Source organism: Pan paniscus, chromosome 18 (assembly GCF_029289425.2).
Source record: "Pan paniscus chromosome 18, NHGRI_mPanPan1-v2.0_pri, whole genome shotgun sequence".
Lineage (NCBI taxonomy): Eukaryota > Metazoa > Chordata > Mammalia > Primates > Hominidae > Pan > Pan paniscus.
This window is the reverse complement of record NC_073267.2, coordinates 16,542,760-16,564,884: the sequence shown is the minus strand read 5'-3', so window position 1 is coordinate 16,564,884 and position 22,125 is coordinate 16,542,760. Positions and strand designations below refer to the sequence as shown.

Here is a 22,125-nt window from a genome sequence, read left to right as displayed (position 1 = left end):
GGTGTAAATTCACTGGGATATTAGGAGTAATATCGCCCTAGAATATTTTGAATCATATCACAGGGTGTACACCCACTGTGATATTAAAAGGAATATCTTTCTAGAACATTACAAATAGCATCACAAGGTGTACACCCACTATGAGATTAGGAGTAACATCTCCCTAGAATATTATGAATAATATCACAGTGTGTACAGGCACTGTGATTTTAGGAGTACTGCCTTCTTAAGATATTATGAATAATATCATAGGGTATACACCCACTGTGAAATTAAAAGCAATAGCTCCCTACGATATTATGAATAATATCACGCAGTGTACACTCAAGGTGATATTAGGAGTAGTATCTCCCTAGGAAATTACGAATATTATCACAGAGTGTACACCCACTGTGATATTAAAAGTATTATCTTTGTAGGATATTATGAATAATATTACAGGGTGTACTCCCTCCGTGATATTAGGAGTTATATCTCCCTAGGATATTACAAATCATATCACAGGGTGTACACCCGCTGTGGTATTAGGTGTAGTATCTCCCTAGGATATAACAAATAATATCACAGGGTATACACCTACGGTTATATCAGGAGTTATATCTTCATAGAATATTATGAATAATATCACAGGGTGTACACCCTCTGTGATATTAAAAGTAATATCTTTCTAGGATAGTATGAATAATATCACAGGGTGTACTCTCACTGTGATATTAGCGGTAATAACTCCCTAGGATATCACGAATTCTATGACAGAGTGTACACCCACCATGAGATATGGAGTAATATATCTCTAGCATATTATGAATAATATCACAGGTTGTACACCTACTGTGATATTAGGAGTAAAATCTCCCTCGGATATTACAAATAATATCACAGTGTGTACTCCCACTGTGATATTAGGAGTACAATCTCCTTCGGATATTACAAATAATATCACAGGATGTACACCCACTGTGATATTAGGAGTAATATCTCCCTTGGATATTTCTAATAATACCACAGCGTTTACACACATGGTGTTCACCCACTGGGATGTTAGGATAATATCTCCCTTGGATAGTACCAATCGTATCAGAGGCTGTACACACGTGGTGTTCACCCAGCGTGATATTAGGAATGATATCTCCCTCGGATATTAGGAACAGTCTCTCCCTGGGACTTAGCAGAACGTAGCCCCCCAGTGTTAAATAAGCGACCACGGCAAGAGGTAGAGGCGCAGGGACTGAAATGAAGACAAACATCTGACAAGTTTAAAACACGTATTTAAAATAGAATTTGTAAAATGCTTAATCTGCCGACTCAGGAGCCCGCGGTGCAGGGTGGGGTGGGAGTTGGCAGGTGACTGCTACACCAGCAGAGTGAGACTGCAGGGCTGCCGCCCTCCCTCCTATGCCCTTCTGTTCAGACACCCGAGGGGCCCATGTGCACTCCTGGGATCATACGACCAGAAAACAGGACCCTAGAGGTTTCTTGAGTTTCTGCTTACCAGGGCGGCTGGGTATAGCCCTGCCAGCCCATTGCATAATCTTCTAAGTTCTCCCCACCACCCTCCATTCCAGCAGCGAGGTGCCTGTGACGCGGTCTCCATCCTCTCGGCCTCGACCCGGTGGTCCCCGCGATTGGACGCTTAGGCGGTCACCAGGCCTCCTTGTTACTAACGTGTGCACACCTTTCAGTTCTCTCATCAGGATGAACTCCTGGAAATTGCTGGGTCCAAAGTGTTTGGGAAGTTTGGAGTGATTCTTGTTGCAGGGGGAAGAGGGAACTATGGAGGTGTCACTGAACTTTCAGGGGTTCCGGGACCCCCCAACCCGGTGCCCGTCCCAGCTCCCCGAGCGCCTCTCTTCCCCCCTCCCCCACCTCGCCTGTTTTCACCTCCCGTGGCCTCACTCCCGCCGCGCAGCTGGACCTTGCCCGGGGCCTCCCGATCCCGGAGCTCGAATCCCAGCCGGACCAGCCCAGCCCGACCAGCCCAGCCCCGCCTCTTCCCTGGCAGGATCGCGGCCGAGCAGTCTGCCCAGAGACTTAGCGACAGACAGACAGACGCTGGGACCCACGACGACAGAAGGCGCCGATGGCCGCGCCTGCTGAGCCCTGCGCGGGGCAGGGGGTGAGTGCCCCCCATTGCGCCCCACTCTCCTTTTCCAGGCTTGGTTTGGCTGCAGAGCTCTCGGGCTGCGATACTGGGGAGAGGAGAGACCCCCAAATTCCTGGACCCGGGAAGCGAGGAGACTTACTCCGGCCCCCTCACTGCAGCGGGTTGGATTTCTTTCACCAAGCCAGCAGCCGAGAGCCCAGCTCTATTTAAGGGGCCACCAGACCCCCCAGCTACTAGGGGCTTTGACCCTTCTTTGCAGAAAGCTAGTGGGTCCCCCAAGCCCTCCTGCCCCCGGAGAGCCCTTACCTCTCTGGTTTCTTTTTCCATTGCTCTTAGCAAAGGACTCCAGGGAGTGGAGTTCATGGAGTGGGGGTGGGGGTTGCAAACTGCCAGCATTTCGAGGGCCAGGGAGTTGAAGCAATAAACTGGCAATGAACTGAGGGCTTTCTCTGTGCCTAGCCTTGTGCCCAACCTTGTGCCATGCTGCTATGAACTTTGCTGCTATTAATCCATTTAATACAACTCATAGAGGTAGAGTCTCGTTATCCCCCTTTTGCAGGGAAGGAAACTGAGATACAGAGAGGTTAAAGTTTGCACAGCCGGTGAGTTGTGAAACCAGGAGGAGTAAAAAGACAGCGGAGAGAGAATTGAAGAGGCCACGTCCACTCAACTTCAAATTTCTTCTAGGGTTAGATAGGACCAGCAGACCTGCTGAGATGAAAATAACAGATCAAGCTGGGCCGGTGGCTCTTGCCTGTAATCCCAGTACCTAGGAGGCTGAGGCAGGAGGATTGCTTGAGGCCAGGAGTTCAAGACCAGCATAGAGAGACCCCCATCTCTACAAAACATAAAAAAAAAATTAGCCAGGCCTGGTGAGGCAGCTTATGCCTGTAATCCCAGCACTCTGGGAGGCCGAGGTGGGAGGATTGCTTGAGCCCAGGAAATTCGAAGCTTTGTTGAGCTTTGATTGTGCCACTTCAGCCTGGGCAACAGAGTGAGACCCTGTCTCTAAAACATAAATTAATTAATAATAAAAAATAAAAATAAATCATACATCAAGACCACCAGTCGAACGAGGTTTGGGGTCAGATAAGCCTGGGTCAGAGTCAACTTTGCCACTTCCCATTTGTGTGTCCCTGGGGGAGGCAGTTCTCCGATTGGTGCCTCAGTCTGCTGGTTTCTGAAATGGAGACAGTACTGTCTGCGTCCTGGAGTTGTTATAAGGATTAACTGACAGTCCATGCCTAGCAATGATTATGGAGCCCAGGTCTCCTAGACCACATGGCCCAGTTCCCTGGGTTCAAATCCCAGCCCTTCCACTCCTCAGCTGGGTAAAGTCAGCAAAGTTACTCAGCCTCTCTGGTCCTCAGCTTCTTCATCTGCAAATCAATATAATTGCAACTACCTAGGGTTAATGTCAGGATGAAAGGAATTGAGAATTAGTAGGTATTCCAAAGAGTACTTGGCACATTTTTGTGTAAATGTTAAAGATCCAAAAAGTTGCCTGGCCCCCCGGGCAGGTGAGCTGGGGACCCCTGCCTTGTACCATCCTAAGGGTCCTCTTTGTGTTCCCTCAGGTCTGGAACCAGACAGAGCCTGAACCTGCCGCCACCAGCCTGCTGAGCCTGTGCTTCCTGAGAACAGCAGGGGTCTGGGTGCCCCCCATGTACCTCTGGGTCCTTGGTCCCATCTACCTCCTCTTCATCCACCACCATGGCCGGGGCTACCTCCGGATGTCCCCACTCTTCAAAGCCAAGATGGTAGCTGCCATCCCTGGGAGCATGGAACCAGGCAATGGTGGGGGGAGGCAGGGGACAGGCTGGAACCTGGTGAAGTCTTAAAGTAGACTCCTCCTATCGGGGTGTAGAAGGGAATCTGTTAATCAAACAGAGCAATATTAGAAAGGCTACAGAGGTCAATTCAGTGGAACACGGTTCTCCCAAACAGATTTTGTAATTCCGAAAATCCACGCACGCGCAAACATACGCATACACTCCCATGTTCCTGGACAGTTTATAGCTACCATAACCTGGCATTTTCCAAAACATACCATGTAGACTCTTGGATACACAAGGTAATTTTAGGGCCACATTAGGACGAACCTTTTAAAAAGTTATGCATTTATTTTTATGTTCCCCCACTGGCTGTATTATAGGACAATTTTTATATGTGATATGTATTTACCTTAGTGTGTTAAATAAACACTGGCATTCCAAGTGTGAGCCTTTCTGCTCATCCATCCTCTTCTACTCCATTCTTGTAGGCTTCCAAAGAATGTTCTTCAGAGTTCATTCATTCTTCTGCCATTGTATTAATTTTTACATTATCACCCACCACCAACCCAGGGGTTGGCAAACTTAAAGAGCCAAGCGGTATACAGTATTTGAGACTTTGTGAGCCAGGTAATCTTCCTTCTGAACACTGAACTCTGCCATTCCAGAATGAACGCAATAGTCATAACCATAGACAATAGTCATGACTGTGTTATTTTTTGTTTTTGTTTTTTTTTTTGAGATGCAGTTTTGCTCTTGTTACCCAGGCTGGAGTGCAATGGTGCCATCTCGGCTCACTGCAACCTCCGCCTCCTGGGTTCAAGTGATTCTCCTGCCTCAGCTTCCCGAGTAGCTGGGATTACAGGTGCCCACCCCCACACCTCGCTATTTTTTTGTATTTTTAGTAGAAACAGGGTTTCGCCATGTTGGCCAGGCTGGTCTCCAACTCCTGACCTCAGGTGATCTGCCTGCCTCGGCCTGCCAAAGTGCTGGGATTACAGGTGTGAGCCACCACCCCCGGCCAACTGTGTTTCAATAAAACTTTATTTGTAGTCACTGAAATTTGGATTTCATGTAATTTTCACCTGTCATGACATATGCTTTTTATTTTTCTTTGATGATTGATAGTTTGCCAACTTCTGCTTTAAACTGAGGTTCTTTGAGCAGTTCCTCCAACGTAACCTAGCTCTGGCCTTCCCTCTGGTGTGTCCACGTTCTCTCATTTTCTTCCTTTCTTTTATTCAATAGAGAAACCAAAATATATTAGAGAGACCCTAGAGACTTACTGGCCCAACAGAGAGTTGCTCCTTGATTTCATAGCAGGGATTGAAAAATGACTTGGAGAAAGGATAGTTTTTTACCTGGTGAGTACATTTCATTTCCTGCTGTTTCTCCATACCCAAAGTCATCTCATATGTGCACGACTGGAGCACTTCCTGCATTTTGGAAAACACTCGGTTGGCTCAAGCCCTTGCTGTGCATTATTTATATGACAGTTACAGGTCAGGAGTGATCTGCAATGCCCTTTACACATTGTTCACATTGGCACGTTGCTAGCTGGTGACCCTGGTATACTCAGTATCAGCCAGGATGTTGCAAAACCAGCTCCCAGTTGGACATGGGGCCGCCTACCAGTTTGCTGTGACCTCCCTTATTGCCCCCCAAGCTTATCTAAGCCTGTATCCTCAGGTGCTTGGATTCACCCTCATAGTCCTGTGTACGTCCAGCGTGGCTGTCGCTCTTTGGAAAATCCAACAGGGAACGCCTGAGGCCCCAGAATTCCTCATTCATCCTACCGTGTGGCTCACCACGATGGTAATGATGCCTTCAGTCTGGAGCCCGGCTTCCTCCCAGCTGCTGCTTTGCCTGCCACAGTGGAGAACAAGGGGAAGAGAAGAGGCTCCCCTCAGCCTCCCACCCTCCCCTAAGGGGCCTCCCTGACTTTCCCGTCCAGAGCTTCGCAGTGTTCCTGATTCACACCGAGAGGAAAAAGGGAGTCCAGTCATCTGGAGTGCTGTTTGGTTACTGGCTTCTCTGCTTTGTCTTGCCAGCTACCAACGCTGCCCAGCAGGCCTCCGGAGCGGTAAGTCGGGGCGTGGGCCACCCTGGGAAACCAAAATGGTGGCTCATGCCTTGGGTCCCTTCCTTTCTCCTCCTGTTTCCACATACAACCTATTCTCTATACAGTGACACACACAAGCCAGTCACTTACACTCTAGAGACACAAAATCCACTCCCGCACCTGTCAGTACCCATCATCGCATACATTTCTTATCAACACAATTTGCTGTCTTACACGCCCACATCACACGTGCCACTTGCACACGATGCACACACTTATAGGCACTGATTCATACATCGCACAAGTACATGCATGCATGCACACACACACAACCTGGGCACAGACACACCTGTGTGCACACATACCCCTCCGTGCACACCTCCCCTCATGTCATGGATTCACCCTCCCCATGTTCCTATGCACCTATATTTACACACTCATTCTGCACACCACTCGTATTTCTGTTGCCCAATCTGGGAAGTAGCTTTTTTTTTTTTTTTTTTTTTTTTGAGAGGCTTGCTCTGTCGCCCAGACTGGACTGAAGTGGCATGATCTCAGCTCACTGCAATTTCTGCCTCTCGGGTTCAAGCAATTCTCCTGCCTCTGCTTCCTGTGTAGCTGGGATTACAGGTGTGTGCCACTACACCTGGCTTATTCTAAATTTCTACTAAATTTCTACTAAAAATTTCTTCTAAACTTCTACTAAAAATTTTTGTATTTTTAGTAGAGACGAGGTTTCACCATGTTGGCCAGGCTGGTCTCAAGCTCCTGGCCTCAAGTGATCCACCCGCCTTGGCCTCCCAAAGTGTCGGGATTACAGGCATGAGCTCTTGTCATTCGGCCGGAAGCAGCGTTTCTCTATTAGGAGACATGATGGGTCATTTTCTCTGTAAAGAGAAAAACATGTAGCCTAGACCAGCTTCCCTCAGCCTCGGCTTTAGTAACGTTGTGGCCAGACAATTCTTTGTTGGGTGGACAGGGCTGTCTTGTTTGCTGCAGGGTGTGAAACAGCATCCCTGGCTTCTGCCCATAGGTGCCAGTAGCATACCATCCAATTGCAGTAACCCAAAATGTCTCCAGATATTACCAAGTGTCCCTGGGGGTGAGGAGGACAAAGTCCCCCACCTATTGAGAAGGACTGGCCTCGACAGTGTGCTTAGCCAAGGCTTCTGGGAGAGGGAGTTATCTTAACACCAATGAACAGGCTGCAGCAGGTTTCAGATATTTTACTTCATTATTTTATTTTTGTGGAGACAACATCATGCTTTGTTGCCCAGGCTGATCTTGAACTCCTGGGCTCGAGCAATTCTCTGACCTCAGCCTCCTAAAATGCTGGGATTAGAGGCATGAGCCACCACGTCTGGACTCACAGATCATTTCTTCAGTCCAGTGGTTACTCCATCCTGCCCCTAAAGGAGAAGGTAGAGAAGCATCACCCTGTCCTTAAGGACAGAGTTTTTATTTTTTGTTTGTTCATTCTGAGACAGAGTCTTGCTCTATTGCCCAGGCTGGAGTGCAGTGGCACGATCTTGGCTCACTACAACCTCCACCTCCCGGGTTTAATCGATTCCCATACCTCAGCCTCCCAAGTAGCTGGGATTACAGGCATGTGCCACCATGCCCAGCCAATTTTTGTATTTTTAGTAGAGACAAGGTTTCAATATGTTGGCCAGGCTCATCTCAAATGCCTGACCTCAAGTGACTCACCCGCCTCAGCCTCCCAAAGTGCTGGGATTACAGGCTTGAGCCAATGTGCCCCAGCCAATGATGAATTCTAGCCGTCCCATTTTAAAGATGAGGGAGACTAAGGCTAGGAGAAGGGAATGACGGCCTCAGGGCCACAAAGCTTGGGAGTGCAGAGCCCGAGTTCATCTCAGGCAAATTCAGAACAAACTTTCTGAGAGAAACAGTGGGGAAAACAGTGGGAGTTTAGGGAAGATGGGCCATATTGTCATTGGAATATCCAATTGTCTGCTATCTGCCAAAAAACAAACAAACAAAAAAAGCCCCAAAACTAGAAGAGTATAAAATCCAGTAGAGGAATCATGATTTAAAACTAGGGCTCTGGTTTAAAGCCATAAAACCTCAGTTCACACTAGCTTAATGAAAAGGGTAAGTCAAGGGGGTTCATTAGCTCATGCATTTATTAGCTCACACCCACGGGATCTCCGAGGCATGACTGATCCAGGCCTGGGACCAGGTACCATCACCAGATCTCCACTTCTGCCTCTTGGCTCTGCCATGTTAGCTTGATTCTCCAATGGAGTGGCAAGAAGAGCCACCAATACCTTCACACTTACATTCTAGCATGTAGCAAAGCCAGCAGAATCTCTCGATGGTTCCAGCTCTCAAGTACCCAGCATGGGGTGCTATGTGCATTCCTAACCCTGCCATGGTAGCCAAAAGACCAGAACATATTCGTTGGCCAGGCCTCGTTCACCCACCCAGCCTCGGAGTAGAGTCAGTTCTGCACAAATCACACGCCTGAACACAAGCAAAAAATTTAGGAAGAAAGAAAATCAGTACATGGAAGAGATCTCTGCACTCCCATGATTATTACAGCACTGTTCACAATAAACAAGATTTGGAAGCAACCTAAGTGTCCATCAAGAGATGAATTGATAAAGAAAATGTGGTATATATACACAATGAAGTACTATGCAGCCATAAAAAAGAATGAGGTACTGTCATTTTCAACAACATGGATGTTAAGTGAAATAAGCTAGGCACAGAAAGACAAACTTTACATATTCTCACTTATTTGTGAAAGCTAAAAATTAAAACAATGTAACTCATGAACATATAGAGTAGATGGAAGGTTACTAGAGGCTAGGAAGGACAGTGGGTGGGGGAAATGGGGATGGTTAATGGGTACAAAAAAAACAGAAAGAATAATATCTATTTGATAGCACAACAGGGTGACTATAGTCAATAATAATTTAATTGTACATTTTAAAATAACTAAAAGGGGCTGGACACAGTGGCTCACACCTGTAATTCCAGCACTTTGGGAGGCCAAGGCAGGAGGATCATCTGAGGTCAGGAGTTCAAGACCAGCGTGGGCAACATGGTGAAACCCTGTCTCTACTAAAAATACAAAAAAAGTAGCCAGGCGTGCTGGCACACATCTGTAATCTCAGATACTCAGGAGGCTAAGGCAGGAGAATCACTTGAGTCCAGGAGACGGAGGTTGCAGTGAGCCAAAATCAAGCCACTGCACTCCAGCCTGGGCAACAGAGTGAGACTCCAACTCAATAATAAACTAAAAAATAAAATAACTACAAGAGTAGAATGGATCATTTGTAACAGAAAGGATAAATGATTGCGGGGATGGAGACCTCATTTACCTTGATGTGATTATTATGCATTGCATGCCTGTATCAAAATATCTCACGTCATCCAGAAATATATATATCAGGCCGGGCGCGGTGGCTCATGCCTGTAATCCCAGCACTTTGGGAGGCCAAGGCAGGCGGATCATCTGAGGTCAGGAGTTCAAGACCAGCCTGGCCTACGTGGTAAAACTCCATCTCTACTAAAAATACAAAAATTAGCCAGGGGTCGTGGCACATGCCTGTAATCCCAGCTACTCAGGAGACTGAGGCAGGAGAATCGCTTGAACCCAGGAGGCAGAGGGTGCAGTGAGCTAAGATCATGCCACTGCACATCAGCCTGGGTGACAAAGCAAGACTCCGTCTCAAAAAAAAAAAAGTATACATACACACACACACACACACACACACACACACATATACCTAAAATTAAAAAATAAAAAATGTTTTAAATTAAAAAAAGAAAGAAAATTAGGGTGTTTCTGACCAGATGACAGGGCAGAAGGTGCAAAAATCATTATGGTGTGGCAGCAGGAGCATCACAATTTGGACTAGATCATCTGCGTGTCCTTGAACAAGGTGCTGTCACTTCTCTGAGCCTTGGTTTCCCCATGAGTCAAAGGAAGCAAGTAAACTCCAGCTGATGAGACTGTGTATGGCAAGAATGCCACATGTGCCCAGGGCAGGGTCAGTGCTCAATAAAACCAGCTCTCATCTCTGCAAACCAGAGAACCCTGGCCAAGGGGGAGCAGGGTTGAAGATTGGGGTAGAGGGTGGAATGGAGAAAGGATTTCTTTTGTGGCACAAAGAAGAAGGTAAATTGTTTCTTCATCTCATTGTCCCAGCAGCTGTGGCCAATCATCACGTGGCTAAGGACAAAACCCAGACACAGCCCTGGCCCACCATTTGTATAGAGTATAGACAGAATATTATAAATTGGGTATTTGAAAATTAGGACCTGCTGGGCGTGGTGGCTCATGCCTGTAATCCCAACACTTTGGGAGGCCAAGGCAGGCAGATCACTTTAGGTCAGCAGTTTGAGGTCAGCCTGGCCAACATGGCAAAACCCCATCTCTACTAAAAATATTTTTAAAAAATTAGCCAGGCATGGTGGTGGGCACCTGTAATCCCAACTACTAAGGAGGCAGAAGCAGGAGAATCACTTGAACCCAGGAGGCAGAGGTTGCAGGGAGCCGAGATCATGCCACTGCACTTCAGCCTGGGCGACCAAGTGAGACTTTGTCTTTAAAAAAAAAAAAGAAGAAGAAAATTAGAACCGCTAGGAAAGCCAGGGCTCTGGCTTTCAAATACTCTTGCCCTGGTCCCCAGAGTGGGCACTGACCCAAGATCAGAAACCTTTTCTCTCCTCTGAGCACCCTCCTCTGTCTCCATTCCTTATCTTCTGCTTTCCCTCCCACAGGGCTTCCAGAGTGACCCTGTCCGCCACCTGTCCACCTACCTATGCCTGTCTCTGGTGGTGGCACAGTTTGTGCTGTCCTGCCTGGCGGATCAACCCCCCTTCTTCCCTGAAGACCCCCAGCAGTCTGTAAGTCACCAAGTTCCAACCTCATTCCTGTTCCACTTTGAGGTCTCAGTCTCCCCCAGGTGACCAAAAGTCTTTAATTTTTTTATTCATTTAGCCATTCAGCAAAAAGTGTATCGCATTTCTACTCGATGCCACAGTTGGCAGACTTTTTCTATATGGGCCAAGAGAAAATATTTTGGACTCTGTGAGCCATACAGTGATCTCAGTGGCAATTACTCAACTCTGCCATTGAACGCAAAAGCAGAATATGTCAACAAATTGCATGGCTGTGTTGCAATAACACTATTTGCAGAAACAGGCAGTGGACCAGATTTGGTCATAGTTTGCCAACCCCCCGCTATGCCCTAGCAAGGGCATAAGGATCTATGGTGAACAAGCAGATAGAGTTTCTGTTCTCACGTAGCTACTGGTCAAGCAGGGGAACCAGACACTGGTCACAAAATTAAACAAATATGTTGAAAATTGGATGGTCACAGTGGCTCATGCCTGTAATCCCAACACTTTGGGAGGCCAAGGCAGGTGGATCGCTTGAGGTCGAGAGTTCAAAGCCAGCCTGGCCAACATGGTAAAGCCTCATCTCTTCTAAAATTACAAAAATTAGCCAGGCATGGTGGTGCACGCCTGTAATCCCAGCTACTCGGGAGGCTGAGGCAGGAGAATTGCTTGAATCTGGGATGTGGAGGTTGCAGGGAGCCGAGACTGTGCATTTGCACTCCAGCCTGGGCAACAAGAGCGGAACTCCACCAAAAAAAAAAAAAAAAAAAAAGAAGGAAAAAGAAAATTACCCTTGGGGTAAGTGCTCCATAGAAGATGCTCATGAGAGATTGAGAGATTTATAATAGGTAACAGTGAAGCAGTCTGTGAAATCAAGAAACAATTCTTTTGTGGAAGAGACTGATCTGACATCATATAAACAGATGTTCAAATGGGGCCAGATGCAGTGGATCATGCCTGTAATCTCAACACTTTGGGAGACCGAGGAAGGAGGATTGTTTGTGCCCAGGTGTTCTAGATCAGACTAGGCAATGTAGTGAGACCCCATCTCTACAAAAAGGTTTTTAAAAATAGCCTAGTGTGGTGGTGCATGCCTGTAGTCCCACTACAGAGTAGCTCTGTGGAGACTAAAGCAGGAGGATTGCTTGAATCCAAGAGATAAAGGCTGCAGTGAGCTATGATTGCACCATTGCACTCCAGCCTGGGTGACAGAGCAAGACCCTGTATTCAATAAAAAAAAAAAAATTGCTCGAAGGCTTGAGAATAGTTAAAACTATCATAGGAATCTTTTTTGTACCTACCAGAGTAGCAACAAAATTTAAAAATTAATAAGCTGTGATGGCAAAAACGTGGTGAAATGGGCACCTTCACGCCTTATTGGTAAAGAGTACAGACTGTTGTAATCTTCCTGGAGCACCTGACAAAAATCGCACGACAGGTCTGTCTTCACAACATTTGCCGAGGGACATTGTCAAGGATCTAATTTCTTCGTTATGCAGTGTCCTTCCTTTTGAGAAGCAAAGCAAGGTTTTGGTTTCAGTATAATCATAGTTGTTCTTCTGAGCCACTGTTATTTCTTACCTTGTGGACATTGTCAGGCCTGTGGCCCAACCTCTTTTTACGCTGCCTGCTGGGAAGCACCAAGCTCACTGGTGTATACCCCTGGCAAGGAGACAGGGCACCTCGATGTTTACTTTCAGTACTAAATACACCGTCAGGGCTGGGTGTAGTGGCTCACGCCTGTAATCCCAGCACTTTGGGAGACCAAGATAGGCAGATCACTTGAGGTTAGGAGTTTGAGACCAGCCTGGCCAACATGGTGAAACCCTGTCTCTACTAAAAACACAAAAAATTAGCTGTGTGTAGTGGCGCACACCTGTCATCCCAGCTCTTTGGAAGGCTGAGGCAGGAGAATCGCTTGAACCCAGGAGGCAGAGGTAGTAGTGAGCCAAGATCACACCACTGTACTCTGGCCTGGGCAACAGAGCGAAACCCTGTCTGGAAAAAAAAAAATACACAGTTCGTCCTGTCTTCCTACCCTTGCCACATACTTCCCTTCTCCATTTTTGTCTGTTGCAGAACCCCTGTCCAGAGACTGGGGCAGCCTTCCCCTCCAAAGCCACGTTCTGGTGGGTTTCTGGGTAAGTAAAGTCGAACGGAAGGGTTGGGGTGGTGCCTCACCCGCCTGCATTTGCTGCTCTGATTCCCAGCCATGGCCCTTCCCCTGTGCTTCCAAAGGCCAGCAAGTCTTTCTCCATCCCAGCCTCAGTGCTTTCTTCTTCGTGTTCAGTGTCTACCATCTGCATCCTGTTCCCATTCACTCACTGGAGTGAGATCTTGATTTGAATCCCGGCTCTGCCTGTTAGCAGGCCATGTCGCAAACCTCCAGAGTCTCAGTTTTCCCTCTGTAAAATGGGAATGACTCAACCTGCATGAGACGGAAAGTGCTTAGTGCTTGCACACAGCAGGTGCTTAATAGTAATAGAATTGTCTCCAATACTTGATTTCAGTCACTCCACCAACATTTAATAGGCACCTACTATGTGCTAAGCCCCAGGGGTGAGGAGATAAAGGAGCAAGTGTCTACTTTCTAGAGGGTTCCAGGCAGACTGAGAAAACAGCTGCTTCTCCAGGGCCAGCTCACAAGACACTTGAGCATGTGCTCTCTCCTAACCACATGGCATTCAGACCTCAGTAGCACCTGACATATGGATTTGAATCCTGGCCCTACCACTTCCTAGCTGTGTTGCTTTGGACAGTTACTTAACCTCTCTGTGCCTCAGTCTCCACTCCTTCAAAATGGGATTGATAGTAGCACTTAGCTCACAGGGTTGTGAAGCTTAAATAAGATCAGATCTGTAAAGCACTTAGAACAGGGCCTGGCAAATAATGAGTTTAAGTGGTAATTATTTTTTTTTCTTTTGAGATGGAGTTCCACTCTTGTTGCCCAGGCTGGAGTACAATGGCACTATCTTGGCTCACTGCAACCTCCGCCTCCTGGGTTAAAGCGATTCTCCTGCCTCAGCCTCCCGAGTAGCTGAGATTACAGGCATGCACCACTATGCTCGGCTAATTTTGTATTTTTAGTAGAGACAGTGTTTCTCCATGTTGGTCAGGCTGATCTCAAACTCCCGACCTCAGGTGATCTGCCCGCCTCGGCTTCCCAAAGTGCTGGGATTACAGGTGTGACCCACTGTGCCTGGGCTATTCATTTTCTCTCTTTTTTTTTTGAGACAGAGTTTCACTCTTGTTGCCCAGGCTGCAGTGCAATGGCACAATCTCAGCTCACTGCAACCTCCACCTCCCAGGTTCAAGCAATTCTCCTGCCTCAGCCTCCCGAGTAGCTGGGATTACAGGCGCCTGCCATCATGCCCAGCTAATTTTTGTAGTTTTTTGTAGAGACCGGGTTTCACCATGTTGGCCAGGCTGGTCTCAAACTCCTGACCTAAAGTGATCTACCCCCCTCGACCTTCCAAAGTGCTGGGATTACAGGCATAAGCCACCGCACCCGGCCTAAATGGCTATTAAATAAATGAAAAATATCAGGCTTTGAATGTGTGGAACTGGTAGAAAGAGCTTAGAGGTTTTCTAAACAGCTCTACTGGGGGGTCCAGCCCCTGCTTCCCAAACTTAAGCATTTATGGACCACTCTTGATGCTTTTTTGTCCTATTGGGGCAAAAACTAAATTGAGTCACTTTTTTTACTCGAATAAACTGTTTTTAAAAAGAAACTCTCTATCACTGCTAAAATAGGAAAAATCTATAGCATCACTTGCCATATAGGAGAACTCCAAAAATAATTTCAGGGAAAATCAAGCCACGTTAATAATTTCTATGTCAGAACGGTTGCTTCCCCAAGTTGGCTCTGCATTAGAAAAGGGAACTTGGTGGCCTGGCGCAGTGGCTCACGCCTATAATCCCAACACCTTGGGAGGCTGAGGCAGGTGGATCACGTGAGGTCAGGAGTTCGAGACCAGCCTGACCAACATGGTGAAACCCCATCTCTACTAAAAATATAAAAATTAGCCAGGTGTGGTGGTGGGAGCCTGCAATCCCAGACACTCAGGAGGCTGAGGCAGGAGAATCACTTGAACCCAGGAGGTGGAGGTTGCGGTGAGCCGAGATCACACCAGTGCACTCCAGCCTGAGCAACAGAGTGAGATTCCATCGCAAAAAAATTAAAAGAATAAAAATAAAAAAGAAAAGGGAACTTGGTAAGGCTTAGAGAAGAGTCAGAGACCAGAACCAGGCAAGACCTTCTGGCTGGTGTCATCAGAAAGATTAAAGAGACCTGAGGCCAGGCGCAGTGGCTCACACCCATAATCCCAACACTTTGGAAGGCCAACCCTGACAGATCACTTGAGGCTGGGAGTTCGAGACCAGCCTGGCCAACATGGCGAAATCCCATCTCTACTATAAACAAAAAAATTAGCCAGGGGTGGTGGCTTACGCCTGTAGTCCTAGCACTTTGGGAGGCTGAGGTGGGAGGATTGCTTGAGGCCAGTAGGTCGAGACCAGCCTGGCCAGCATGGTGATACACCATCTAAAAACACAAAAATTAGCCAGGTGTGATGGTGGCTTGTAATTTCAACTACTCAGAAGGCTGAGGCGTGAGAATCGCTTGAGCCAGGGAGGCGGAGGTTGCAGTGAGCCCAGATCACGTCAGTGCACTCCAGCCTAGGCAACAGAGTGAGACTCCGTCTCAAAAAAAATAATAATAATTTTAAAAAAAAAGCTGAGGGAGGAGTTCAAGCTTCTTCTACAATGATAGTTTTGGTCAACGGACTTCTGATTTCCAGGGAAATGTCTGTTTCCCTTGCCAAGGGCTATCCCTTGGTTTAGCCACTGAATCTCTCTGCACTTCTATTTCCTTCCCCATCTGTAAAATAGATCTATAATAATATACTCATACATTTATACAATTATAAACTATCAATTTACAGGCTGGGTGTGGTGGCTCATGCCTGTAATCCCAGCACTTTGGGAGGCTGAGGCAGGTGGATCGCCTGAGGTCAGGAGTTCGAGACCAGCCTGGCCAACATGGTGAAACTCCATCTCTACAAAAAATACAAAAATTAGCCGGGTATGGTGGTGGGTGCCTGTAATCCCAGCTACTCAGGAGGCTGAGGTGGGAGAATCGCTTGAACCTGGGAGGTGGAGGTTGCAGTGAGCCGAGATTGCACCACTGCACTCCAGCCTGGGAGACAGAACAAGACTCCATCTCAAACAAACAATAATAACCTACCTTATGGGTTCATGTAAGAATTAATGAGACAATCTTTGTGAAACGAGAAATGCCCTGCAGACATTAGGTGGGGTTAGTGAATTGCTTTCTTTTTATCCAGGGGCCAGTAGAGGTACAGAGAGGTTAAGTGACTTACCCAGGGTCACACAGCTACTCACCTGGCCAGGATCCTGCAGGGGTGAATGGCAGGAAAAGCTTTCCCTGGTGCCCCTCTTTTGCAGCCTGGTCTGGAGGGGATACAGGAGGCCACTGAGACCAAAAGACCTCTGGTCGCTTGGGAGAGAAAATTCCTCAGAAGAACTTGTTTCCCGGCTTGAAAAGGAGTGGATGAGGAACCGCAGTGCAGCCCGGAGGTAAGTGGGTGGAGGTCAAGAACTCACCTGATGCTCCTTCAGAAAAGCTCGTCATTGGCCGGGTGTGGTGGCTCACGCCTGTAATCCCGGCATTGTGGGAGGCCGAGGCAGGCAGATCACAAGGTCAGGAGTTCAAGACCAATCTGGCCAACATAGTGAAACCCCATCTCTGCTAAAAATACAAAAATTAGCTGGGCATGGTGGTAGGCACCTATAATCCCAGCTACTCAGGAGGCTTGAGGCAGGAGAATCATTTGAACCCAGGAGGCAGAGGTTGCAGTGAGTGGAGATGTAACCATTGCACTCCAGCCTGAGTGACAGGGCCAGACTCCGTATCAAAAAAAAAACAAACAAGACAAAAACAAAAACAAAAAAACCTCATCATTTGACCCCCAGTCCAGCCCCCAACGCTACTCTTGCTGCACTGCCGCCTCCCCACCTTGCCTTCCAGCTGATCCCACTAAGTAGTATCAGGCTTAAGATATGGTTCCTCCCAGAACGCATCACAGGTTCCTACAAACTGGGAACAGATTCCTACAAATGGGGAAATGGCAGAATGACAGGCAGCAAACAGAAGAGGTATTTTAAGGCCGGGGTGGAGGGTTGGGAGGTGACTCAACACACAAGCAGCTGCTCACTTACTATATAACCTGAGCAATTCCTTTCCCGGGCCTCAGTTTTCTCATCTATTCAGTGGGGGATGTCATTAGCCCCAGCTCATAGCTTATGGGGATGAAAAAAAAAGATGATTTATGGAAAAGAATTTGCAAATGTCTTGCAAATGGGAAGTGCTCAAGCACTGTTAGTCATCCAGAGGGTGTTAAGATCTTTGGAGTTATCCACTCTGTCCACTCCTGCCCTCAGTGGCATCTCTGGGAACTTCTCTGCAGCCCTTAGAGCCTGGGATACCTCATTTGAGAAACTCTGGTCTAGATAAATGAGCTTGCATAGGATTAGATAAAATTGGGTTAAATGCTGCCCTGCCTTCAAATAGTGATGACCTTGGGCACGTTGCTTAACCTCACTGGACCTTGGTGTTTCAGGAGACAGAACAAAAAAGGAAGTTAGCTCTGTGGGAAGTTCCCTGCATACTCTGGGATTTTGTGGTAGTTGTTGCAGATGGCTGAATCCCACACATTAAGAGAGACAGAGGAGAGAGAGACTGATACTATAGGCTCACACAGCTAAGAGGATCTAGCCTCAGGTGTTGCTGGATCAGGGGACTCAAATGATGTCAGGATTCTCTCCTTTCATCTCCCATCCCAACTATTATCTATGTGTTGGTCTCTCCATAAGGCCTATCCCTTCCCATGCAAGTTCAGCAAACTCCAGCAGAATAAGAGAGCATCTCTCTCCTAACATCCATATAGTAAATCCCAAGGAAGGCCTCTAATTGGCCTGGCTCAAGTCATGTGCCTGTCAGGGGCCAATCCCATGCCCAGGGGGCTGGTGCCATGACTGGTGGTCCCTTCAGAGCCACAGAAGTGGGTAGGGGCTGTTCCCACAAAGGAAGGGCATGTGTTTTTCCAAACAGAATAAGTAGTGTGAGAGAACCAAAACATCAGTTCTCTCTCACCCCAGGCGTGGCTTGCTGGACCCCCTTCACTGGGTTGTGGTATGATCTCAGCTCACTGCAACCTCCACCTCCTGGGTTCAAGCAATTCTCCTGCCTCAGCCTTCTGAGTAGCTGGGACCACAGGCGTGTGCCACCACATCTAGCTGACTTTTAAATTTTTTTATTAGAGACAGGGTCTCACCATGTTGGCCAGGGTGATCTTGAACTCCTGACCTCAGGGGATCTGCCTGCCTTGGCCTCTCAAGGTGCTGGGATTACAGATGTGAGCTACTGCACCTGACTCACCCTCTACTTTTAAATGATTTTACGGAAGTGGCAGAATCCTGTCCACAGGGGCTCTGGAAGGAGCCTCTGCCAACTCCTGGCATCCCCAGCCAACATGAAAATTACAGGTCACCCAACACTAGAACTAAAGGGTAGAAACATTCTCCAGAACAGTTTGAGAATCCTCCCATAAACAGTTGACAGAAAGAAAGGGGAAAGATGGGGTTATACAAAGACCAGGCTCCGTCAGCTTCTGAAACAACCGACTGCACCCACAGAGAACTTTGGTTTTCTTTCTGAAGTATTTTGCAACCACTGGGGGAAGGGAGAGGGCGTCCTCCTGAGAGGCCACACAACAGCCACCTGCTGGTCAAGTCGGCTTCACTAATTTTTGTATTTTTTATTAGAGGCGGGGTTTCTCCATGTTGCTCAGGCTATCAGACTGGCCCTGAACTCCTGACCTCAGGTGATCCGCCCGCCTTGGCCTCCCAAAGTGCTGGGATTACAGGTGTGAGCCACCGTGCCCGGCCTCCACCACTCCCTTTTGTATCCCCCAACTCACACCTTGCCCATGCCACTCATGCATACCCCCTGCCTTGCCCCACCATCATTTGTGAAATCTGCACTAAATGGCCTTCAGTCCAGAGACCAGACGTCAGACAGCAATCTGGACATCTTCCTTGATGGGAGGTGAGACCTGCAGGAGAGGAAAACACTTGCTATGGAGCCTGCAGGCTGAACACACTGACTCTCTGGGGCAAACAGCTCAAATAGAACTGAGCAAAACCTCAGCCAGAAAGAAAACTTGCCAGTCAACTCTTCCCCGACCCCATTTTGCAGATGGAAACACTAAGGCTCAGAGGAGAGGAGACAGAGCAGGCATTGGAACCACAGTCTCCTGGCTCCAAAGCCAAGTTCTGTCCACCCAGCCAAGCTCCTTCCTTCCTTCTATAAATTTTTATAACAGTATGTGCGGGGGGCACTCTTATTAGGCCCTTTGCACACATCACTCAATCTGTTTTTCCCATTCATTTGACAAGTGTTTATTGAGCTCCCACTGTGTGCAGGAGCTGGACTCTATACTAGGGACATCTCGGTGGAAAACACAGGCAAAGTCTACCCACCTGGGGTTCTAACGAGACAAAGAGAGGGTTGGAGCCATGGGCATGGCTGCGAAGGCAATGAATTAAATGGCAGGATCAAACAGGAAAGGGTGGGCAGGGATGCTCTCTGTATGGAAGGGGCATCTTCTTGGCTTTGAGATCCAAATGCCAAAATATTTGTGAGCAGCAGGCCACACCCACTCAGTAACAGAGCTGAACCACAACCCTCCATAGATGCCAAACCAAACACCAGATCAGACCAATAATGTGGGACAGAGACCTTGGCCTTGAAGGGTCTGGCCACCTGAGCTCACCAGAGGTTTTTTCTTATGCTTCTTTTTTTATTATTATTTTATTATGGTGAGGTTGGGGGTCCTTAGTGCACAAGAAACCCTCTACGAACCATAAATCAAGATCTAGGCTCAAATCCCTGCTCTGCCCTTGCTGTGTGACCTCGGGTGGCTGTCGCCATCTCTCAGAGCCTCAGCTTCCCCTTCTGTAAAATGGAGAACCTAATAATGCTCACCTGGCAAGGGGATCCAGGGGAGTCAGTGAGCTCCTTCGTGTAAAGAGCTGATCCCAGCACGTGGCCCCGGGTCACAGATCTGTAATGGGGATTGAAATTACTGATAAGTGGCCAGGCATTGTGGCTCACACCTGTAATCCCAGCACTTTGGGAGACCGAGGCAGGTGGATCACCTGAGGTCAGGAGTTTAAGACCAGCCTGGCTAACGCTGTGAAACCCTGTCTCTACCAAAAATACAAAAATTAGCCAGGCATGGTGGTGTGTGCCTATAATCCCAGCTACTTGGGAGGCTGAGGCAGGAGAATTGCTTGAACCCAGGAGGCGGAGGTTGCGGTGAGCTGAGATTGCTATACTGATAACCTTATAGGTTGTCAGAGCCACAGGGGACTCAGTGGGGGACCACACCCATCCTCTCACACACACAGAGAGGAGCAGTGTCCCCGCCCAGGAACACACAGCAACCGGACTGTCAGCAGCTGCATCGCCCCAGCCTCTCCTTTCTGGCCCAGGGCTTCTGACCTGCCTCACAGGGGCCCTCGGGCCTCCCCCATCTCCTCCTCTCCCTCCCTCACCTTAGCTCTTCTCTGTGGCCCCTGGTTATAGCCAAAGGCTGGGGATCTTATTAGTTTGAGGCAGCCTGAGCTTCTGTCTGCACTTTCACCCAGAGCTAGAGCACCAGGCCCCATGCCCATCAGCCGTGATTCTCCACCAGTTCAAAACCACCTAAGGGCTGGCTGATTGTGTGTGTTGGGGACGGGGTGCTGTTCTTCCTCCAGGTTGACAACACGATAGGTTGAAAAGTACATGAGAGGCCAGGTGTGGTGGCTCACATCTGTAATCCCAGCACTTTGGGAGGCCGAGGTGAGCAGATCACCTCAGGTCAGGAGTTCAAAACAAACCTGGCCAACATGGCATAACCCCTTCTCTACTGAAAATACAAAAATTAGCTGGGTATGGTGGCACTTGCCTGTAATCCCAGCTACTCGAGAGGCTGAGGTGGGAGAATCACTTGAACTGGGAGGTGGAGGTTGCAGTGAGCCGAGATCACACCACTGCACTCCAGCCTGGGCGACAGAGCAAGACTTTGTCTCAAAAAAAAAAAAAAAAGGAAAAAGAAAAAAGAAAAGTGCATGGGCTCTGGAGGCAGAGAGCTGGAATCAAATTCCAGTTCTTTTACTTCTCAGCTGTGTGCCCTTGGGCAAGTTCGCTTCTCTGAGCCCCAGTTTTCTCATCTGTGAAATGGGAACAACACCTGGCTTCTCAGGCGGTCTTAGGATGACTGGGGAGTGCCTGGCACATAGTAGGTGCTCAACAGGTGTGCTTTCCCATGGCCATCTAAGAGGCCTCAGAGTGCCCTCCTGCCCTGCCCCCCAACTCCCATGATTGTCTCTTAAGTGGGTACTCAGGGTGATAAGGAGGAACAGGTGAGGGAGCCAGGCTAGATCCACACCCACCCATCTCCACTGTTGGGAAAACAACCCTTTAATGCCTGGCCCTGCCGCTGGCAGCTGAGAGTATAAAATGGGACCCAGAGCTAATCTCTCCCTTCCCCTCAGGCACAACAAGGCAATAGCATTTAAAAGGAAAGGCGGCAGTGGCATGGAGGCTCCAGAGACCGAGCCCTTCCTACGGCAAGAAGGGAGCCAGTGGGGCCCACTGCTGAAGGCCATCTGGCAGGTGTTCCATTCTACCTTCCTCCTGGGGACCCTCAGCCTCGTCATCAGTGATGTCTTCAGGTTCACTGTCCCCAAGCTGCTCAGGTGAGTCCCAGACCTCAAGTGCCCTGCTAAGGTGGGTGGTCTCTTAGTGGCATCCTTCCAGGGCCAGGGGGCTTCAGCTCTCCCGCCTTTGCCTATACATCTGGTGCTCGGGACACTGGATGGTGGGTGAGAAGGATACTGAGGAAGGGAAATGGATTAATGAGAAAGTGACTGACCCCCAGAAGGGCAAATAAGCAAGCTCTTACCTGACTGCATCAATTAGTTTTTGCTGTAAAATGCCCCAAAAGTGAGTGGCTTAAAATGACAAACATTCTTTTATTTAGTTCATGGTAATGTGGGTCAGTAATGTGGGCTGGGCTCAGCTGGGTGGTTCTTCTTTTCTTGGCTGGGTTTTCTCATGTGCCTGCAGTTGTGTATCTGAGACTGGGATGGCTGTCTCTGCTCCATGTGGGTCCCCATCCTCCAAAAGGCTAGCTCAGACTTGTTCATATGGCTGCTTGGGAGGGTTCTAAGAAATAGACCAAAAA

At 48.2% G+C, this 22,125-nt stretch overlaps 1 protein-coding gene and 1 long non-coding RNA gene across 3 annotated transcripts in view; one reads left to right on the top strand and one right to left on the bottom strand.

The window, feature by feature from the left end:
- Nucleotides 1-1,212: 1,212 nt before the first annotated feature.
- LOC117974254 (ATP-binding cassette sub-family C member 6) overlaps nucleotides 1,213-22,125 on the top strand; it is an 84,577-nt gene continuing 63,664 nt past the window's right edge. Inside the window, exons 1-8 of one of the 2 annotated variants that reach the window (XM_055099404.2) lie at nucleotides 1,213-2,116; nucleotides 3,682-3,864; nucleotides 5,566-5,691; nucleotides 5,831-5,959; nucleotides 10,691-10,816; nucleotides 12,890-12,951; nucleotides 16,277-16,408; nucleotides 21,434-21,637. In XM_055099404.2, coding sequence (XP_054955379.2) covers nucleotides 2,081-2,116; nucleotides 3,682-3,864; nucleotides 5,566-5,691; nucleotides 5,831-5,959; nucleotides 10,691-10,816; nucleotides 12,890-12,951; nucleotides 16,277-16,408; nucleotides 21,434-21,637 — 998 coding nt within the window. In that variant the 5' untranslated portion in view covers nucleotides 1,213-2,080. Of the gene's footprint in view, nucleotides 2,117-3,681; nucleotides 3,902-5,542; nucleotides 5,692-5,830; nucleotides 5,960-10,690; nucleotides 10,817-12,889; nucleotides 12,952-16,276; nucleotides 16,409-21,433; nucleotides 21,638-22,125 lie in introns of both variants that reach the window. The other variant, XM_055099405.2, reaches the window with a different exon arrangement.
- The window catches only part of LOC129394137 (uncharacterized), a 56,778-nt gene continuing 45,489 nt past the window's right edge, over nucleotides 10,837-22,125 (bottom strand). The window contains exons 8-11 of the long non-coding RNA XR_010110504.1: nucleotides 19,878-19,956; nucleotides 16,436-18,945; nucleotides 16,214-16,328; nucleotides 10,837-13,238 (exon numbers count right to left, since the gene is read on the bottom strand). This is a non-coding gene — a long non-coding RNA (uncharacterized LOC129394137). The remainder of the gene's footprint in view (nucleotides 13,239-16,213; nucleotides 16,329-16,435; nucleotides 18,946-19,877; nucleotides 19,957-22,125) is intronic.